Source organism: Theropithecus gelada, chromosome 4 (assembly GCF_003255815.1).
Source record: "Theropithecus gelada isolate Dixy chromosome 4, Tgel_1.0, whole genome shotgun sequence".
Classification (NCBI taxonomy): Eukaryota; Metazoa; Chordata; class Mammalia; order Primates; family Cercopithecidae; genus Theropithecus; species Theropithecus gelada.
The window spans coordinates 87,834,216-87,856,122 of NC_037671.1; the positions used below are offsets into that span (position 1 = coordinate 87,834,216).

Genomic DNA, 21,907 nt, shown 5'->3' on the forward strand with positions numbered 1-21,907 from the left:
AAAAAAAAAAAAAAAAAATGAAAATCTAGATTCCTGGCAAAAGTGCAGTGGTGCATGTACTCCTAGCAACTCAGGAGGCCAGGGCAGGAGGATCAATTGAGGCCAGGAGTTCAAGGCTGTAGTATGCTATAATCATGCCTAATAATAGCCACTGTACTCCAAGCGGGCACCATAGCAAGACCCTGTCTCTTTTTAAAAAAAAAAAAAAAAAATCTGGATTCCTCACATTCATCCCTAGATATTTTGATTATGTAGGTCCAGGATAGGCCCTAAAACATACATTTCTAACAAGTATCTGCGGGTGGTTCTGACGCAGGCAGTCCAGGAGCACTCCTAAAAGAAAAATACTCATTTATGGATTCTGTCTTTGGTGATATACATGGAATATCCTTCTTTCTTTACTCCAGAATTAAATAAATATTGACTATTTTCTCCTATATTCTTATTAATCCTTTTAAAAATATTTAATACACCTAAAATTCACTTATTATGTGGTTGGCTAACGGAACACCATTTGGTGAAAAATCACACCTTTCCTCTCTAATTTGAAAACATCTCCTTTACCACCAGGAACTACTGCTGCTGGTTCCATTGCTTTACCATATGATTCAATGACTGGAAAGAAAAAGCTCCTCATTACTCGTTTTTCAAATTTTTCTTGCTCATAATCTTGCGTGTCTAATTTGCCAAACTATTTTTTTCTGTGCCTAGTGATATTCAGTGACTTAATAGAGGTGTGGGATTTTACAAATTAATTTCAAAGTAATTCTGCCTAACTTTCATTGGGATTTTTGTTGGAATAACATTAAAACTTTGAAATTAATGTGGAAACAAGTAATGCCTCTCCATTTCTTCATGTTTATTTTAATATTTAAATATATTTTCTTCCTTAAGACCATCTACATTTATTAATAACAATTCCTTGGTGTTTTGTACTTCTGTTATAGAAGAGAGAGGTAGTTTTAAGCATGAACTTGCAACACAGATTGCTTAGGATATAATCCAGGCTCTAGCCCTTACCAGCTGTGTGAGTTACCCTTCAGCAGTCTTAACTTTTCCAAGTCTCAGTTTAGGGACATAACAATACTATCTACCTAATATAACTGCTATGAAAAGAAAATGAGACAATGTGTGTGATAGGGTTTACACAAAGACTTGCAGGAAGGAAATGTTCAATATGTGATAGCCAATATTATTAAGATTAATGGGACTGTTTTCTAATCATATTTTCTAACTAATTATTGCTTGTTTCCAGGAAAGTTGCTGATGTCTTCTTTTTTATCTTATGTTCTCAATATATTCCCAAAGTTTCTAACAGTTTTTCTGTCAATTATCTAAATAAGGAAAAACATTAGCTACTTAAAATCAAGCAAGACATTAAAAAATTTGATTAACAAAAGTTTTAAAATATTACCAAAAAATTAAAACGAGATGAATAGGAAATATTTTCAAAGAGTAGATATATGAAGCTAATTTACATCATCTAGTCCTAAGAAGAGAAAGAACTACTCAATAAACTACGCTGAAACAAATGGCTGGTTATGTAGAAAACATTTAATTGGCCAGGCACGGTGGTTCACATCTGTAATCCCAGCACTTTGGGAGGCCCAGGCAGGTAAGCAGATCACCCAAGGCCAGGAGTCCAAGACCAGCCTGGCCAACATGGTGAAACCCCATCTCTACCAAAAATACAAAACTTAAGCTGGGCGTGGTGGCTCACACCTGTAATCCCAGCACTTCAGAAAGCTGAGGCGGGCAGATCACCTGAGGTCGGGAGTTCAAGACTATCCTGACCAACATGGAGAAACCCCATCTCTACTAAAAATACAAAAGTAGGCGGACATGGTGGCACATGCCTGTAATCCCAGCTACTTGGGAGGCTGAGGCAAGAGGATCACTTGAACCCGGGAGGCGGAGGTTGTGGTAAAGTGAGAGTATGCCATTGCACTCCAGTCTGGGGAATAAGAGCAAAACTCCATCTCAAAAAGAAAAAAATACAAAAATACAAAAATTAGCGGGGTGTGGTGGTGTACGCCTGTAATCCCAGCTACTCAGGGGACTGAGGTGGGAGAATCGCTTGAACCTGGGAGGCAGAGGTTGCAATGAGCCAAGATCACTCCACTGCACTCCAGCCTGGGCAACAGAGTGGGACTCCATCTCAAAAAAAAAAAAAAAAAAAAAAAAAGGAAACTTTAAATTGCATCCTCAATTTAAACCAACACAAATAACAGAGAATCAAAGTTGGCCAGACACAGTGGCTCATGCCTGTAATCTCAGCACTTTGAGAGGCCATAGCAAGAGGATCACTTGACACCAGGAGTTCAAACCAAGCCTGGGCAACATAGTGAGACCCTGTCTCTACAAGAAATAAAAATAAAAATAAAAATAAATAGTGGGGGATGGTGGCGTGTGCCCGTAATCCCAGCTACTCAGGAAGCTGAGAAGAGAGGACCACTTGAGCCCAGGAGTTCAAGGCTGCAGTGAGCCAAGATCGCACCACTGCACTCCGGCCTGGCGATATAGCAAGACTTTGTCTCAAAAACTAATTTTTCTTTCATTAATAAAAAAAGTTAAATTTAAAACCAAACCTTAAAAATTCTAGAAGACCACTCCTAGCAGCATTGTTTATAAAAGCAAAAAAAAAACAACAAAAAACCTAAACATAACTCAAATGTCATTTTCAGTAACTGCCATTTTATGAAAATTTACGTATTATATTTATTATTGCCTGCCCTCCTTCCCTCAGCCTCCGGCCCACACTAGAATATGAGCTCTGGAAGAGCAGGATGTTTTTTTCTGTTTTCTTCACTGATGTGTTCCAAGAGCCTATGCCTGGCATAGATAGAGCAGCAATCAATAAAAATCTGATGAAGGAATTGTGCATCAACAAGATAATAAACTACCGGCCGGGCACGGTGGCTCAAGCCTGTAATCCCAGCACTTTGGGAGGCCGAGACGGGCAGATCACGAGGTCAGGAGATCAAGACCATCCTGGCTAACACGATGAAACCCCGTCTCTACTGAAAAATACAAAAAACTAGCCGGGCGAGGTGGCGGGCGCCTGTAGTCCCAGCTACTGGGGAGGCTGAGGCAGGAGAATGGCGTGAACCCAGGAGGCGGAGCTTGCAGTGAGCTGAGATGGCGCCACTGCACTCCAGCCTGGGTGACAGAGCGAGACTCCGTCTCAAAAAAAAAAAAAAAAAAAGAAAGATAATAAACTATAGTGTATTTGTATAATGGAATACTATATAGCAGCAAAAATTACAATTACATCATCATACATCACTCTCAGAAATACTGAATGAAAAAAATGAAGTTTCAGAATAATACATACAGTATAAAATGTAAAATTATAAAATGTAGAAGTATAAAAAATAAATATGTAGTGTTTAGGACAGACTTTCCCAACAGGACACCTGAAGAGGGGAAATCAGGGCTTTATCTTGAAAAATGTAAAAATTATGAACATACATTTATTACATAATTCACAAAAGTCAATCTCTCATTTTAATAAATACTACTTGGTCATTATTTAAAACAGAAAAAAAAACTGTCATATCAACTTATTTGCAAACAAGAAAACAGAAACCTAACTGCAAAATAAAATATTCAACAGTGGCAAAGTAAAGCCAAACATACCTATAAGTTCAGGTGGATTTCTTTCATTAAAGCGCTCACACAGACGAATAAAGGTCTCGGTATTCTCAGTGGTAGGGCACTCACCATGTCTAGTAATATAGAAAAAGTTTTTTTGAAAAAAGAGATTACAAATTGTGATGAAAGGTTTCAATATTAAAGAATCTCAATATATAACTTACCCTTTACACTGAAGTTTTATATATTTGATTCCTTCTTTTTCTATGTCATTTCTGTCATAGAACCTTGAAGTATTTGTCAGGTCCACCAATAAGCCCATTTTAACCTAAAAAAAAAAAAAAGGGCAGATTTACTAGTAACTTACTTTGTTCCCAAATAAGTTGACTAAATGGCAATACTACAGTTCATCCATCTACACTGAGGGATATTTTGTATGTACTTTGCCCTTGAGCAATTGATAATAAAAGTACCACTTATCTAAGTCTTATTCAAGACACTAAAACTAAGCAGGCTCTTGATAAAACAAATTAACTCCCAAACTAAGGAAGGAACAGGAATATAAGCAAAACAAATTCTACTGCCAACATCACAAAAGTCTATGCAAAAGAGAAAACACTAGAGTTTTCTCTAGTGTTTGCTGCATATACCTCTGCACCTATGACTTATTTGACAAGAGGCCAGAGCAGGAATAGCACCTATCTGAAATACACGACAACTCAAGCTCCAGGCACACATCATCCACCCCAGCCTATGCAGCCACTACCAATAACTCTGTCAATATCTACTGACTACACCATTTTATATCCCAGGCTTAAAAGATGAGACAAACCATTTATATCATATATATGATGTGTGTGTGTGTGTGTGCATATATCTTATCTCATTATATATATTATATAGATATCCCTTTCTTTGTTATTAACAACTCTTCTATTTTCTGAAAATATACTAAAGCCTCAAGTTATGTTTTTTTGAAAAGAAGCAAGGTTAAAAATAGAAACAATCTTATTAAGAAGATGGCAGTATGGGAGAGAAATTTGGCCAGGCACAGTGGCTCATGCCTGTAATCTTAGCACTTTGAGAGGCCGTGGCAAGAGGATCACTTGAAAAACCATGTGTTTGGGGGAAAAAAGATTAAAAAATTAAATAAGAAATTTCCCTCTCCTTATCATATAAAAACAAGGTACATTGTTAAAAAAAAAAAAAAAAAGTTTCATTTTCTGTAAAACTAAGGCACATAAAATCCACACATTCATAAAAAATGTCTAAGTTCTGCCAAAAAGTTAAGAACACTGCAGAAGCTATATGGAAAGGAAGAAAAGAGAAGCAGACCCAGGAGCAGCAGATTTTAGAAAAAAGGCAACAAAAGTACATTTCCAGTAAGAAAGAGCTCACCATAAAGTGGTAGACCTATCTCTCATCTACACAAGAGCTAAGGAATCTGGAGAAGATGGGACAGATTACAGGGAAGCAGAAGCATCACAAGGGGGAAATACAGTGAAGACACACAAAAGCAGTAAAAATGACCCCATGCTGGTAAATTTCACAAAATATCAGCACACATATTCCGGTTTCATAAAGAAACCATCCAAGTAAAGCAGTAAGAAGATTCTAAACTGAAATGCTTGGGACTTGAAGTGTTTAGGATTTCAGATTTTTCAATATTTGCATTATACTTACAGGTTGAGCAATCCTAATACGAAAATCCAAAATCTGTAATGTTCCAATAAGCATTTCCTTTGGGCATCATGTAGATGCTAAAAAAGATTCAGATTTTATAATTTTGGATGAGGGATGCTCAACTTGTACATACTTTAATGGAATACTATAAATCTGTAAAAAAAAAAAAAAAAAAAAGAACAAGAAGTTCTATGTGCTGATATATGAAGATCTTCAGAGTATACTCTTAAGTTGGAAATGCAAGGTTCACACCAGCATATATAATGTGCTACCTTGAGTGTGCAGGGGAGAACACAGCAATCTGTGTTTTTTGTTGCTTATATACACATAAAGAAATTTTGAAAGGATGTATTAAAAAACCTAAAAACATTGGAACCTGTGTGGTATGTGGTGAGGGACTAGGCAGATAGAGAGCAACAGTGAGAGGGAGACTTCATGACACCAACCTTTTAAAACTTCTGGATTTTTGAAATAAGTGAACGTATTGTCTATTTCTTAAATGACAAAAATCATTATCATGATTTTTAGGTACCATGTGATGCCTAAGAATCACACCTTGGGCAGTTAAATTCTAACACATAGGGTAAAAAAGTACATATAGTCAATAAAGTACGTATAGTCAAAATTCTCTCATAAATTCCTTAAATAACCAATGAAGAACAGTATACATGGCCATATGCGTATTACTGGAGGCTTAATCCCATCTCAATAAGTCGATCATAGCCGATGTTTCTTTCTGGATTGGAACAAAAATCATTATTTCTTCTGTTGAGCACTAGCTGAAGAAGTTGATTTGCGTTCAGGGGCCTTAAGTATGAAAAATCTTTAAAACCTAGAATCACAATCAGCCAGCAAGGCAGTCTCACTAACAAATGCACACCAATACTGAGGCTAGAAAAAGTAGTAGTAAATTCATACATCTTCCACCCCATTCTGAAGCATATACTCTAATATAAAAAAGAAGACAATTTATACCACATAGGTTGATGGTTGTTTCAATCCCCAAATTTTCCTGCTTGGTATTTATCTTTATTTTCTCTCCTATCAGCACCCCGACTTTCCTCCAAAAGCCCCTCTTACCTTTTTTTTTTTTTTTTTTTGAAACCGCCCAGGCTGGAGTGCAGTGGCATGATCTCGGCTCACTGCAAGCTCCGCCTCCCGGATTCACGCCATTCTCCTGCCTCAGCCTCCCGAGCAGCTGGGAAGGCGCCCGCCACCACGCCCGGCTGATTTCTTTTTGTATTTTTAGTAGAGACGGGGTTTCACTGTGTTAGCCAGGATGAAAAAGCCACGCTTTCTCCACTTTAATCCTTGAGTTTCCGCTCCCTCCCTCTTTCCCCCTTGGGTCGTCACAGGAAAAAAAAAAAAAAAGGCAAGAGAAACAATCTGCACTTACTTTAATTGATATATTTTATGTATTTACGGGGTATATGTGATATTTTGTTACTGCATGTAATGTGTAATGATGAAATCAGGGTATCTGGAGTATCCATCACCTTGAGTATTTATCACTTCTATGTGTTAAAGAGTATTTCAAGTTCTCTCTTCTAGCTACTTGGAAATACACAATACAATCATTGCTAACAACAGTCACCTTACCCTGCTATCAAAAATAAGAATTTATACATTATATCTAACTATATGTTTGCACTAACCAACCTCCCTTCACCACGCCCTTCCCACCCTCTGGTATCTATCATCTATCATTCTACTGTCTATTTCCATGAGATCAAATTTTTTTTTAAGAGATAGGGTCTCGTTCTGTTGCCCAGGCTGGAATGTAGTAGCACAATCACAGCTCATGGTAACCTCAAACTCCTGGGTTCAAGTGATCCTTTCATCTCAGCCTCCCAAGTTCTAGGACTACAAATGTGAGACGAACTTTTTTGGCTCCCACAGGAGTGAAAATGTGAAATTTGTCTTTCTGTGTCTGGCTTATTTCACTTAACATAATGACCTCAAGTTCCACCCATGTGTTGCAAATGACGATTTCATTCTTCTTCATGGCTGCATAGTATTCCATTGTGTATATATGCCGCATTTTCTTTATCCATTCATCCACTGATGGACACTTAGGTTGATTCCATACCTTTGCTATTGTGAACAGTGCTGCAATAAATATGCAAGTGCAGGTATGTATCCCTTTGATATAATTATTTCTGTTCCTTTGGGTACATACTCAGTAGTGAAACTGCTAGATCGTATAGCAGTTCTACTTTAGTTTTCTGAAAAATGTCCATACTGTTTTCCAGGGTGGCTGCACTAATTTACATTCCAATCAACAACATACAAGAGTTCCCTTTTCTCCGCATCCTTGCCAGCATCTGTTGGTTTTTTTCTTTATAATAGTTTTGTTGTTTTGTTTGTTTGCTTGTTTGAGAGAGACAGGGTTTTGCTCTGCCACCCAGGATGGAGTGCAGTAGCACAATCATAGCTCACCACTGTAACTTCGATCTTCTGGGGTCAAAGGATCCCTCCACCTCAGTCTCCTGAGTAGGTAAGATGGTAGGCATGTACCTCAAGCCTGGCTAATTTTTTAAATTTTTTTAAAGATGATGTCTAGTTATGTTATCAAGGCTAGTCTCAAATTCCTGGCCTCAAGTAATCCTCCCATCTATCTCAGTTTCCCAAAGTACTAGGATTACAGACATGAGCCAGTGTACCTGGTCACAAATAGCCATTCTAACTGGTGCAAGATGATATTTCACTGTGGTTTGGATTTGCATTTTCCTCATGTTTAGTAATGTTGAGCATGTTTTTAGCATTTTTTCATATATCTGTTGGCCATTTGTATGTCTTCTTCTGAGAAATGTCTATTCACATCTTTGCCCACTTTTTAATGGGATTTTTTTCCCGTTGTGTCCAGTTCTTTGTATATTCTAGATACTAATCCCTCAGAAGAACAGTTTGCAAATATATTCTCCTATTCAATAGGTTATTTCACTCTGTTGTTTCCTTTGCTGTGCAGAAGCTTTTTTTTTTTTTAAATTTTATTTTTTGAGACAGAGTCTCACTCACTGCCCAGGCTGGAGTACGGTGGTGTGAATGTAAATCACTGCAGCCTTGACCTACTGGGCTCAAGCAGTCATCCTGCCTCAGCCTCCCAAGTAGCTGGGACCACAGGTATGTGCCACCAAGAAATGAGGTCTCACTCTGTTGCCCAGGCTGTTCTCCAATTCCTGGGCTCAAGCAGTCCTCCCACCTTGGCCTCCCAAAGTGCTAGGATTACAGATGTGAGTCACTGCCCACTGCACCCAGCACAGATGCTTTCTGGTTTCCTATCATCCCATTTGTCTACTGTTGTTTTAGTTGTGTTTTTGAGGTCTTAGCCATAAAATTGTTACTAAACCAATGTCCTACAGTGTTTTCCCTATGCTTTCTTCTCAAAACTACTGTTTTACGCTTTCAGGTCTTACATTTAAAGTCTTTAATCCATCTTGAGTTGATTTTGTATATGGTGAGAGATAAAGGTCCAGTTATTCTTCTGTATATGGATATCCAATTTTCCCAACACCATTTATTAAAGAGAGTGTCCTGTCCCCAGTGCATCTTCTTGGTGCCTTTGTTTAAATCAGCTGGCTGTAAATGCGTGCATTTATTTCTGGATTCTCTATTCTGTTCCATTAGTCTGTTTTTATACCACTACCATGCTGTTTTGGTTACTATAGCCTTGTAATATATTGTAAAGTAGTGTGATGCCCACAGCTTTGTTCCTTTTGCTCAAGATTGCTTTGGTTATTCAGGGTCATTTCAGGTTCCATATAAATGTTAGGATTCTGGTGGGGTGCAGTGTCTCATGCATGTAATCCTAGCACTTTGGGAGGCCAAGGTGGGAGAACTGCTTGAGCCCAGGAGTTGAAGACCAGCCTAGATAATACAGTGAAATCCCATTTAAAAAAAAAAAAAAATGTTTTAATAAAATAAAAAAGGAGCTTTGTCTATTTCTATGAAAAATCTCATTGATATTTTTTATAGGGATTGCACTGAATATGCAGATTGCTTTGGAAAGTATGGTCATTTTAATGATATTAATTATTCCAATCCATGGGCATGGAAGTCTTTCTATTTGTTTGTGTCCCATTCAATTTCTTTCATCACTGTTCTAGTTTTCCTTGTAAAGATCGTTCACTTTCTTGGTTAAATTTATTCTTGGGTATTTTACCCTTTTTGGAGCTATTATAAATGGGATTGCCTTCTTGATTTTTTTCTCATCTAGTTCAGTATCAGCATACAGAAACACTACTGATTTCTGTATGTTGTTTTCTCTTTTTTGTTTCTTTCAAAGCCAGGGTCTCACTCTTTTGCCCAAGTTGAAGTGCAGTGGCTCAATCATGGTTCACCACAGCCTGGAACACCTGGGTTCAAGTGATCCTCCCACTTCAGCCTCCTGTGTAGCTGGAACTAGAAGAACCCACCATTGTGCCTGGACAACTTTTACATTTTTAAAAAGTATTTTGTAGAGATGGGGTCTCGCTTTGGGGTTCAGTCTGTTCTTGAACTCTTAGCCTCAAGCAATCCTCCCACCTCAGCCTCCCAAAGCACTTTGACTACAGGGGTGTGACCTGCTGCCCAGTCTGTATGTTGATTCTGTATCCTGCAACTTTACTGAATTTCTCATCAGATCTGTTTTCTGGTGGAGTCATTACGTTTTTCTAGATTTAAGATTATATCATCAGCAATGAGGGACAATTTGACTTCTTTTCCAATTTGGATGCCTTTTGTTTCTTTCTCTTGCCTGACTGCTCTAGATAGTACTTCCAGTACCATGATGAATAAGTGGACATCCTCGTCTCATTCTAATTCTCTGGGCAAAAGCCGAAAGCTTTTCCCCAATCAGTATGATGTTAGCTGTAGGCTTGTCATATATGGCCTTTATTATGTTGACGTATGTTCCCTCTATGCCTAGTTTGTTGAGTTTTTATCATGAAGGGATGTTGGTTCTTATCAAATGCTTTGTCTGACTCTATTGAGATGATCGCATGGTGTTTGTCCTTCATTCTACTGATGTAATGTATCACATTTATTGATTTGCATATGCTGAACCATCATTGCATCAGAGATACTGGCCTGTTTTCTCTTTTTGTTGTGGTTTTGGTATAAACATAATGCTAGCTTTACAGAATGAGCTAGAATTCCCTCCTCTTCAATTTTTTGAGGATTGGTGTTAGTTCTTCCTTAAAAGTTTGGTAGAATTTGGTGGTGAAGCCATCTGACCCTGGACTTTTTGTTGGGAAATGTTTTATTACTGATTAAATCTCCCTACCTGTTATTGGTCTGCTCAGCTTTTCTATTTCTTCCTGATTCAATCTTGGTAGGTTGTATATATCTAGGAACTTATCCACTTCTGCCAGGTTTTCCAGTTAGTGTATAGTTGTTCATAATAGTCTCTGATGGGCCGGGCACAGTGGCTCACGCCTATAATCCCAACACTTTAGGAGGCCGAGGCAGGCAGATCATCTGAGGTTGGGAGTTCGAGACCAGCCTGACCACCATGGAGAAACCCTGTCTCAAGTACAAAATACAAAAAATTAGCCAGGCACAGTGGCGCATGCCTGTAATCTCAGCTAATCAGGAGGCTGAGGTAGGAGAATCTCTTGAACCTGGGAGGCAGAGGTTGCAGTGAACTGAGATCCCACCATTGTACTCCAGCCTGGGCAACAAGAGCAAAACTCCATCTCAAAAAAAAAAAAAAGTATCTGATGATCTTTTGTATTTCTGTGGTATCAACTGTAATATTATCTTTCTCATTTCTGATTTAGTTTACTTGAGTCTTCTCTCATTTTTCTTGGTTGGTCTAGGAAGGGATTTATTGATTTGGTTTATCCTTTCAAAACAACTTTTCATTTTGTTGATTCTTTGTATTTTTTTTAGTGTCTATTTTGCTTAGTTCTGCTCTGATCTTTATTATTTCTTTCCTTCTACCGATTTTTGGTTTGTTCTTGCTTTTCTAGTTCCTTGTGGTGCATCATTATTTATCTGAATCCTTCTACCTTTTTGATGTAGGCACTTATGCTATAAACTTCCTTCTTAGCACTGCTTTTGTTATACTTCTTCGGTTTTGGTATGTCGTGTTTCAATTTTCATGTGTTTCAAGAGGTTTATTTCCACCTTAATTTCTTCCTTAAAGAAATGGTCATTCGGGAGCATGTTGTTTAATTTCCATGTATTTGTACAATTTCCAAAGTCCCTTATTATTGACTTCTAGCTTTGCTACCATTGTGGTCTGAGAAGGTATGCGATATGATTTTGACTTTTTTATTTGTTAAGGCTTGTTTTATGTCTTAACATATGGTCTATCCTAGAGAATGTTCCATTTCTTCATGAGAAAAATGGGTATTCTGTGGCTACTGGATGAAATGTTCTGTCAATGTCTGTTAGGTCCATTTAGTCCAATGTTTGTTAATTTTCTGTCTAGACGATATGTCTAACGATGACAGTGGGGTGTTGAAGTCTCCAACTACTATTGTATGGGAGACTATATCTCCCTTTAGATCTAATAATATTTGCTTTATATATCTAGGTACTCTGATGTTGAGTGCATATATGTTTAGAATTGTTATATCCTCTTGCTAAACTGATCCTTTTATCATTATATAATGACCTTCTTTATCTCCTTTTACTGTTTTTGACTTAAAGTCTGCTTTATCTGATATAAGTTTAGCTACTCCTGCTCACCTTTGGTTTCCATTTGCATGGAATACTTTTTCCACCTCTTTACTTTCAGTTTATGTGTGTCTTTACAGTTGAGATGAGTTTCTTGTAGGCAGCATATGGATAGGTCATGTTTCTATATCCATTCAGCCAGTTTACATCTTTTAAAGGGAAAGTGTAATCCACTTACATTCAAGGTTATTATTAATATGTTAAGGCTTATTCCTGTCATTTTATTAATTTATTTCTAGTTGTTTTGCATATTCTTTGTCCTTTCTTTCTCTCTTATTGTTTTATCTTTGCGGTTTGGTGGTATTGTACAGTAGTAACATTTGAGGTTTTCCCCTTCATTGCTGATGTGTTTGCTCTGTCAGTGGTTTTTATTTATATTTTTGTGTTTTCATGATGATAGTTACTAGTCTTTCAATTTCAGGTACAGGACTCTCTAAAGCATTTCTTACAGGACCAGTCTAGTGGTGGTGAATTCCCTCAGCTTTTGCTTGTCTGGGAAAGACTTTATTTCTCCTTCATTTATGAAGAAAAAATAACTTTGCTGGGTATGGTATCCTTGGGTGGTAGGCATTTTGTTTCAGAACTTTGAATATATCCTCTGCTCTCTCTTGGTCTGTAAGGTTTTTGCTGTGAAGTCCACTATTAGTCTAATGGGGGCTCTCTTATAAATGACTAGACACTCTTAATGTTTTTTGAATTTTCTCTTTGACTTTTGACAGTTTGATTATAATGTCTTGTGGAGAAGAACTTTTTAGATGTTATCTTTTGGGGATCTTTGATCCTCCTGGATGTCTAAACCTCTTGTTAAACTTAGAAAGTTTTCATCTATTATTTCATTAAATAGGTTTTCTAACCCTTTTGTTTTCTCTTCATCTTCTGGAACACCAAAAATTTGAATATCTGGTCACTTTCTGGTGTCATATATCTCATGAAGGCTTTGCTCATTCTATTTTAGCCTTTTATCTTTATTTTTGTCTGACTGGGTTATTTCCAAAGACCTGTCTTTAAGTTCTGAGATTATTTCTTCTGCTCGATCTAGTCTATTATTGAAGCTTTCGTTCTATTTTCTATTTCATTCAATAAATTCTTCAGTTCCTGAATGTGTTTGGATTTCTGATATCTATCTATGGTAAACTTCTCATTCATCCCCTGAATCGTTTTTCTGATTTGTACTCCTTTTCAGTATTCTGTATTGCTTTTCAATATTCTCTTCTTTCTTACACAGAGCTTCCTTAGTATCAAAATTTTGAATTATCTGTCCACCACTTCATGAAGTTTTTTTATTATGCTGCTGACGGATTATGAATTTTTTATCTGCTGCTGAAGGATTATTGTGTTCCTTTGGAGGTGCCATATTTCTTGTTCTTTCATGTTTCCCATGTCCTTACATTGACATCTGCACATCTGGTGTAACACTCGCTTCTCCATTTTTTTTTTTGGAGACACGGTCTCACTATTGCCCAGGCTACGGTGAATGATCATGGCTCACTACAGCCTCAACCTCCTGGGTTCAAGTGATCCTCCCACCTCAGCCTCCCAAGTAGCTGGGACTACAGGCACACACCACCATGCCCGGCTAATTTTTAATATTTTGTAGAGACAGGGTCTCCCTATGCTGCCCACACTGGTCTCAAACTCCTGGCCTGAAGCGATCCTCCTGCCTCAGTCTCCGAAAGTGCTGAGATTACAGGCATGAGCCACCATCCCAGCCCCAGTTTTTCTTTTCTTTTTTTTTTTTTTGAGATAGAGTCTCGCTCTATTGCCTGGGTTTGAGTGCACTGGTGTGATCTCAGCTCACTGCAACCTCTGCTTCCCAGGTTCGAGCGATTCTTGTGCCTCAGCCTCCTGAGTATGCTGGAATTACAAGTGCACACCAAAATGCCTGGCTAATTTTTGTATTTTCAGTAGAGACAGGGTTTTGCCATGTTGGCCAGGCTAGTCTCAAACACTTATCCTCAAGTGATCCACCTGCCTCAGCATCCCGAAGTGTTGGGATTATAGTCATGAGCCACGGCGCCCAGCTCCAGTCCCAATTTTTGGAATTAGTTTTTGTAGGGAAGGACTTTTTCCTGAAGAAATATCTGTGGTGTTGCTTGGGTAGAGCACTTTGGCTATGATTGTGGATGCATGCAGTAGTGTAGTCTCTGTATGGTTTCTTCAGCTGTAAACAGAGTCAGTTTTCTTGGTAGCTTAGGGTATGGTCGTTAGTGGAGGCTATAGTAAGTTTTGCTGGGGGCCAGGACGTCAGGTGGGCATTCTCTTAAATGGAAAAACTACACGTGGAGAACAGATTAGCAGCTGCCAGAGTACAGGGACAGGGGTGAGGAGAGAGTCTGGCTATAAAGAGGTAGCATGAGGGAATTCCTTTGTGGAGATGCAGCAGTTCTATAACTACCACCATGAATTTACAGATGAGATCAAACTGTCCTGAACTACACACACACACAAATGCATATAAAAAGTAAATAAGATCAGAAATCAGTTAGCAGTACTGTATCAATGTCAATTTCCTGCTTTTGATATTGTGCTACAATTATATAAAATGACACCATTGTGAGAAGCTGGGAGAAGGGTTCACAGAATTCTATGTACAATTACTGCAACTTCCCTTGAGTCTATTAATTATTTTAATTAATAAGATTTTTTTTAAAGTCACCTGAAGAATAAGAGTGAACAAAGTATATTAAATCAGTGACAAAAAGAAGTTTTGTTTCTTACCTTTAGGCTCTTTAGGTAATTTGAGAGCATGCTGGGATGGAACCGATTTTCTTCAGCAACTTGACTATCATATCTTGGTCCTAACATTGTCTTCAGAGGTAAGAATCTTCCTAAACAACAAAGATAGGTAATAATTTCCATTAAAGGAAATGTTTCAGATTAAATTTCTATAATTAACAATTCTCAAGTATCACCTTCTTAAAACTTTTTTTTTTTTTTTGAGACCAAGTGTCACTCTGTCCCCCAGGATAGAGTACAGTGGTGCAATCTCGGCTTACTGAAACCTCTGCCTCCTGAGTTCAAGTGATTATCTTGCTTCAGCCTCCCAAGTAGCTGGGATTTCAGGTGTGTACCACCCAAGCCCGGCTAATTTTTGTGTTTTTAGTAGAGACAGGGTTTCACCATGTTGCCCAGGCTGGTCTCGAACTACTGGGCTCAAGCAATCAACCTGCCTCGGCCTCCCAAAGTGCTGGAATTACAGGCGTGAGCCACCACATCCAGCCTCTTAAAACATTTTAAATGGAAAAGCAATCTAAAAATGCAAGTGTTCATAAAGTACTCTCAATTTAAACTGTACTTTTAAAAGATACTACCCTATATCTTTTAAGGACAAAAAAATTGTTAAAATTGACAATCAAATATAACAGCAAAAGAAAAATTACCAGTGAATAGAACTTCCATTAAAACTCTAAGTTCTATACCACTACATTAAAAGTTATTAATTTAAAACCCTTAAAAATATAAGCAATCTTCCTGCCTAAGCCTCCCAGGTAGCTGGGACTGCAGGTGCATGCCACCATACCCAGCTAATTTTTTTGCTGGGGGGAGCGGGTTGACAGGGTCTCACTATGTTGTCCAGGCTAGTCTCAAACTCCTGGGCTCAAGCAATCCATCCACTTCAGCCTCCCAAAGTGCTGGGATTACATGCCCTATACGGTTTTTATTATCAGGTTGGAACTTTCTCCAACCTGATACTAAAAGGTTGTAGACCTTATTCTATATCTCAGGATAAAGATCATGCTAAAACATGACATCATTCTGAGAGAATGCTAACCAAAATCTTCCTTCAAACAACTATCAGTGGTTATTTCAGCTAGAAAGACTGATTTTTTTTTACCTTTTTTTCTGAATGACAGTATAGCATAGAGGAAGTCACTTCATATAACCAATTTTCAAACAACTTATTTTAACTGATCTATGTATATGTATTACTTTTTGAGACAGGGTGTCACTCTGTTGCCCAGGCTGGAGTGCAGTGGCGTGATGTCAGCCCCTGCAGCCTCAACCTCCTGGGCTCAGGCGATCCTTCCACCTTAGCAACCCCAGTAGCTGGGACTACAGGCGCACACCACCACACTCAGCTAATTGTTTGTATTTTTTGTAGAGATGAGGTTTCATCATGTTGCCCAGGCTGGTCTCCAACTCCTAAACTCAAGCAATTCGCCCACCTCGGCCTCCCAAAATGCTGGGATTATAGGCGTGAGCCACTGAGCCTGGCCTTATATTTCCAAACACAATAAAAACAATATTATCTACCTAAGTGAAGTCTTAACATTTGTCCAAAGACTTTAAACTAAATTTCATGAAAAAAAATAATTTTTTAAGATTTTGTTTTCTGCAAAATCAAAACGACCCATAACCTTCACGTTGCTAAATCAAATGGTCAACTCTCAGTTCTCACCTTAAGCTCTCAGCAACATAAGAAAAACTGATCACTTTTTGATGAAAGAGGGAATTCCTGAACCATTTTTTCATGTGACTTCTAGAATACTATTATATCCTCCTGGTTTTCCTTCTAGCTCTCTGGCCTCTCCTTCTCAGTCATCTTTAGTGGCTCCCCCTCATCACCCTGACTCCTCTATGTTTTGTCTCAGGACTCAATCCTTGGATCTCTTTTATATTTTCATTCACTCCCTTGGTGTCTCATCTAGTCTCATGGCTTTAAAAGTCATCAATGTGCTAATGACTTACAAATTTATATCTCCAGCTCAAATCGCTCCCTTAACTCTAGATGGATATCAACTGCCTACTGAGCCTCTACTTTATGCCTAACAGATGTCTCAGATTTGATATCCAAATCTCATCTCTTAATATTCAAACTCTAAAACCTGCTCCTTTCATGCTCTTCCCTATCTCAGCAAATAGTAACATCATTCTTTTAGCAGCCCAAGACCAAAACCTTTTAGGTTATCCTTGACTATTCTCCTTTTCTCACACCTGACATCCAATCCATCAGCAAATCCTGCAGCTCCACCTTCAAAATACATCTAAAATCTAACCACTTCTCACCACCTCCACCATCATCTGAGTTAGGTTTCTTTTACTTCATTTAGTTTAACAGATATATAGTGGGTATCTACTATGTACCAGGCATTGTTATAGGCACATGGATTACATTCGTGAAAAGGAAAAAAACAAACAAAAACCAGAAAAACCCTGCTGCCCTCATAGTGTTTATATTCTATTGGGAAAATATAAACTGTAAACAATAAACATAAAAAATAAATAAATAAGAAGATTCATCCCATCAGACTTTCTCTCCCTCTTATTACTTACTTACTCTCAGAGGTCCAATCCTATTTCCATCAGCTCTTTCAGGGTTCCCTTTCCTTCTTATCCAACATCAGAGTCCACAGTAGATCATCATAATTAGTCCTCTGTAAATACCCTTAACCTCCTTGCTCTGCCCCCATTACCCAGTCACACTCACCTGAGAAAAATCCAGACCTCAATGAACCCAACCACCTAACTTCTTTGTGCCTACACATATGTAGCTGAGGCCTCCTAGAGCAAATCTCACAGCACAAAAGATGGGTGACACTATACTTCATAATCACCAATATTAAAGGCAGTCCTACCACACACCACTATCCCTTATGATAAATATTTTACATTTTTTCCTCATTCCTAAAACATCCCCTTTTCAACTGACAACTTCAAGTTAGACTTCACTGAAAAGAAAAAAAAAAAAAAGAAGCCATAATAATTAAAGCTAATTGTGTATGTTTACCACATGCCAGACACTGTTTAAAATATTGTACATAATTCATTCATTTACTCCTAACAATAAATATTGTTATTATTCCTCATTTTACAGATGAGGAGAACAAAGCAAGAGCGATTAAGCAACTTGCCGCATGTCACACCACTAATAAATGCTAAAAACAGTGATTCAAATGAAGACTATGGATGTAGAGCCCATGAATGAAACTGCTATTCAACAATGCCTCTCCACCATTAGGCAGAAACTTGCCTTGTCTTTGCAGTTAATCTATAAACCTTTCTGTATCTGAGCCCATACTCCTCCTGCCATTAAAAATCCTCCCTTCTGCTCAAGATTTCCTTACCATCTTACCTTTCAAGGGCCATCAATCAACCCTTTCTTCTTCTCCCAACCCTCACCCCCAACATCTTCAGATCTCAGACATCTGCTGGCTCATTCCCACCAGCATTTAAACAAGCCCTAAACTCTCCCTTATCCCCCAACTTATGCTTCATTTTTACTCCTCTTCATAACCAAACTTTTTAAAAAGTTTAATACACATACTCCTATCTTTACTTCATTACCTCCAATTCATTTATGTATACATGTATCAGCAGAAGTGTAGACTTTACTTCTCTGTAACTGTGCATAATTTAGCTTTTGAGCTCCCATTCAAGATAGCCTACAGTCTAATCAGGACTCTCCTCCTGGATGTGATTACATTCCTCAAAGGTAAAGACCCTGGCACTGGCGGAAAGGGGAGCAACTGCTATTTTGTACACCATCTTTTTCCTCTCTTGCTTCCAGTAAACTGAACTGTATTGCATCTGGTCTTCGAGCATCATTAGTTTCCATCCCAGCAGCATCTGCTGATATGACTAAGGCCCATCCATAGCCTTGGTAGATGGGTTAATGAAGATAGTCCTACATCTTCCATGTTCCAGCCCCTGCCTCTTCCTCAGCCAGTTGGCCATTCTCAAGTCACTTATGATCATTCCTTTTGGCCACTCTATGCCCACTCTTTTGACCACTCTATCCGAAAGGTAGGAAAGGTAGCAATTAGCCTCTTAAACAGGTCTCAGAGCCATCTACACATATTCCTCAGCAATCCCCTACAACTCTCTAAGAGACTTGCAACAAAGTAGCTCATTAATCCACTCCAATCTGGCCTCTGATCCCACATTGCCACTGAAAATACTTGTCACAGTCACCAACAGATTTTACCAACTTTTCTGGTATCTTAACATTTCAGCAGCATTTCACGTATCCGGCAACTCCTTCCTTCTTGAAAAACTCTTCTGCCTTCCATGACACCCAAACTCCTGTTAGTTTCAATCACCCACCTCACACCTCCCTCAATTTCTAGCTATTCGTCCTCAACTCCTTTGTTCCCTCTTTTTTCTTTAACCAACTTATAAATGTCAGGTTTCTAGGGGTTCCTTTGTGGACCTTCTCTACTCTCTCTACGGTCTCTACCTGGGAGAAGTTTTATCTATTGCCATGGTAGAAATGACAGTATCTGTTGGTCACATTCAATTTACTTTCTTCTTCCAGGACACAATGAAAGACTAGCTTTCTCAGTTTCTCTTGTAGTTGGGTGAGGGCCATGTTCTGGATTCTGGCCAACGGGATACGGGCCAAAGTTAACTATACGACTACCAAGGCTGGCCAAAAACCCCGAGAGATCACCCATGCTTGCTCCTCCACTTTCATGGCAACTTTAGAAGTTACATGTTTAAGATGACAGCATCACAAGATGGAAAGAGCCTAGCAAGTTGCTAATCAGAGAAGAGTAGCCTGGGAAAGTTGCCCAATACAACACATTCTGATATGAGCAAGAAATATAATTTGATTGGAACTCCTGAGTTTTGGGCAGTTGTTTATGAGAGGAACTAGTATTACAGGCATACTTTGCTTTACTGCACTTCACAGATACTGCATTTTTTAATAAATTGAAGGTCTGTGGCAACCTTTTGTCTATCAAGTCTAGCACCATAATTTATCCAACAGTATGTGCTCGTTTTGTGTCTGTGCCACATTTTGTGGAACTAACTTCCACAACAGTTCAAGCTTTTTGATTATTATTATATTTGTTACAGTGATCTATGATCAGTGATCTCTGATGTAACACCTGTAATTGTTTTGGGGTGCCATGAATGACACCCATAAAATGGCAGACTTAATAAATAAATGCTGTACATGTTTTCACTGCTCCACCAAGCAGCCATTCCCCGTCTCCCTCCCTCTCCTTAAGCCTCCCTATTTCCTGAGACACAATAATATTGAAATTAGGTCAATTAATAACCCTACAATGTCCTCTAAGTGTTCAAGTGCGATGAAGAATCATATGTCTCTCAATTAAATCAAAAACTAGAAATTATTAAGTTCAGTGAAGAAGGTACACTGAAAGCCCAGATACGCCAAAAGCTAGGCCTCTTGCACCAGTTAGCCAAGTTGTAAATGAAAAGGAAAAATTCGCAGAGGATGTTACAAGTGCTACTCCAGTGAACACACAAATGATAAGAAAGCGAAATAACCAGTCTTTTTTTTTTTTTTTAAGATGGAGTCTCGCTCTGTCACCAAGCTGGAGTCAGTGGCGTGACCTCGGCTCACTGCAACCTCCGTGTGCCTCCCAGGTTCAAGCGATTCTCCTGCCTCAGCCTCTTGAGTAGCTGGGACTACAGGTGCACGCCACCACGCCCAGCTAATTTTTTTGTATTTTTAGTAGAGACGGGGTTTCACCATATTCGCCAGGCTGGTCTCAAACTCCTGACCTCGTGATTCACATGCCTCAGCCTCCCAAAGTGCCGGGATTACAGGTGTGAGCCACCATGCCTGGCCGAAAGCAAAACAGTCTTATTGCTGATATGGAGAAAATTTCAGTGGTCTGAATAGATCAAACCAGCCACAACATTTCCACTTAAGCCAAAGCCTAATCCAGACCAAGGCAACAATTTCCTTCAATTCTACGAAGGCTGAGAGAGGTAAGGAAGCTGCAGAAGAAAAATCTGAAGCTAGCAGAGGTTGATTCATAAGGTTTAAGGAAAGAAGCCATCTCTCTAACATAAAAGTACAAGGTAAAGGGCTCTTATGGAAGCTGTAGAAAATTATCCAGAAGATATAGCTAAGATAATTGACGAACATGGCTACACTAAACAACAGAAAAACAGTCTTCTATCAGAAGAAAATGCCATCTAGGGCTTTCATAGCTAGACAGAAGACAATGCCTAGATTCAAAGCTTCAAACGACAGGCTGACTTTCTTGTCAGGAGCTGGTAACTTCAAGTTGAAGCCAGTGCTCATTTACTATTCTGAAAATACTAGGGCCCTTAAGGAAGTATGCTAAATCTACTCTGTCTGTGCTCTATCAATGAACAACAAGCCTGGATGACATCCCATCTGTTTACAGAATGTTTTACTGAATTTTTTGAAGCTCACTCTTGAGACTTACTGCTCAGAAAAAAAGATTCCTTCCAAAATATTACTGCTCACTGACTATGCACCTAGGCACCCAAGAGCTCTGATGGAAATGTACAGGGAGATTAATGTTGGTTCCATGCCTACTAACATAACAGCCCATGGATCAAGGGGTAGTTTCAATTTTCAAGTCCTATATTATTTTTGTTTTTCTTCACAGAGTGGGTTCCCTAAAAAGGTCTTATTATTTAAGAAATACATTTCATAAGGTTATAACTGCCATATGTAGTAATTTCTCTGATGGATCGGGCAAAATAAATAAAAAATTTTCTGGAAAGGATTCACCATTCTAGATGCCATTAAGAATATTCATGATTCATAGAAGAAAGTCAAAATATCAACAACAGGAGTTTGAAATGTTTATTATAACCCTCATGGATGACTTTGAGGAGTTCAAGACTTCAGTGGAGTAACTACAGATGTAATGGAAATAGCAGAAGAACTAGAATTAGAAGTGCAGCCTGAAAGTTAGCTAGGCATAGTAGCACACACCTGTAGTCCCAGCTACTCAGGAGGCTGGGGTGGCAGAATCGCTTGAACCCAGAAGTTCGAGGCTGCAGTGAGCCAGGATCATGCCATTGCATTCCAGCCTGGGGGACACAGTGAGACCCTGTCTCAAAAAAATATAAATAAATAACTGTTTGTTTGTTTGTTTTGAGATGGAGTCTTAGTGCGTCGCCCAGGCTGGAATACAGTGGCGCGACCTTGGCTCACTGCAACCTCCACCTCTCAGGTTCAAGCAATTCTCCTGCCTCAGCTTCATGAGTAGCTGGGTTTACAGGCGCCTGC

At 38.7% G+C, this 21,907-nt stretch overlaps 1 protein-coding gene across 4 annotated transcripts in view; it reads right to left on the reverse strand.

The window, feature by feature from the left end:
- RNGTT (RNA guanylyltransferase and 5'-phosphatase) overlaps window positions 1–21,907 on the reverse strand; it is a 340,094-nt gene that overhangs the window by 305,233 nt on the left and 12,954 nt on the right. For 2 of the 4 annotated variants that reach the window (XM_025383641.1, XM_025383640.1), the window contains exons 2-4: window positions 14,659–14,768; window positions 3,819–3,922; window positions 3,640–3,728 (exon numbers count right to left, since the gene is read on the reverse strand). In XM_025383641.1, the coding sequence (XP_025239426.1) occupies window positions 3,640–3,728; window positions 3,819–3,922; window positions 14,659–14,768 (303 nt within the window). The remainder of the gene's footprint in view (window positions 1–3,639; window positions 3,729–3,818; window positions 3,923–14,658; window positions 14,769–21,907) is intronic. The other 2 variants (XM_025383642.1, XM_025383643.1) reach the window with 2 other exon arrangements.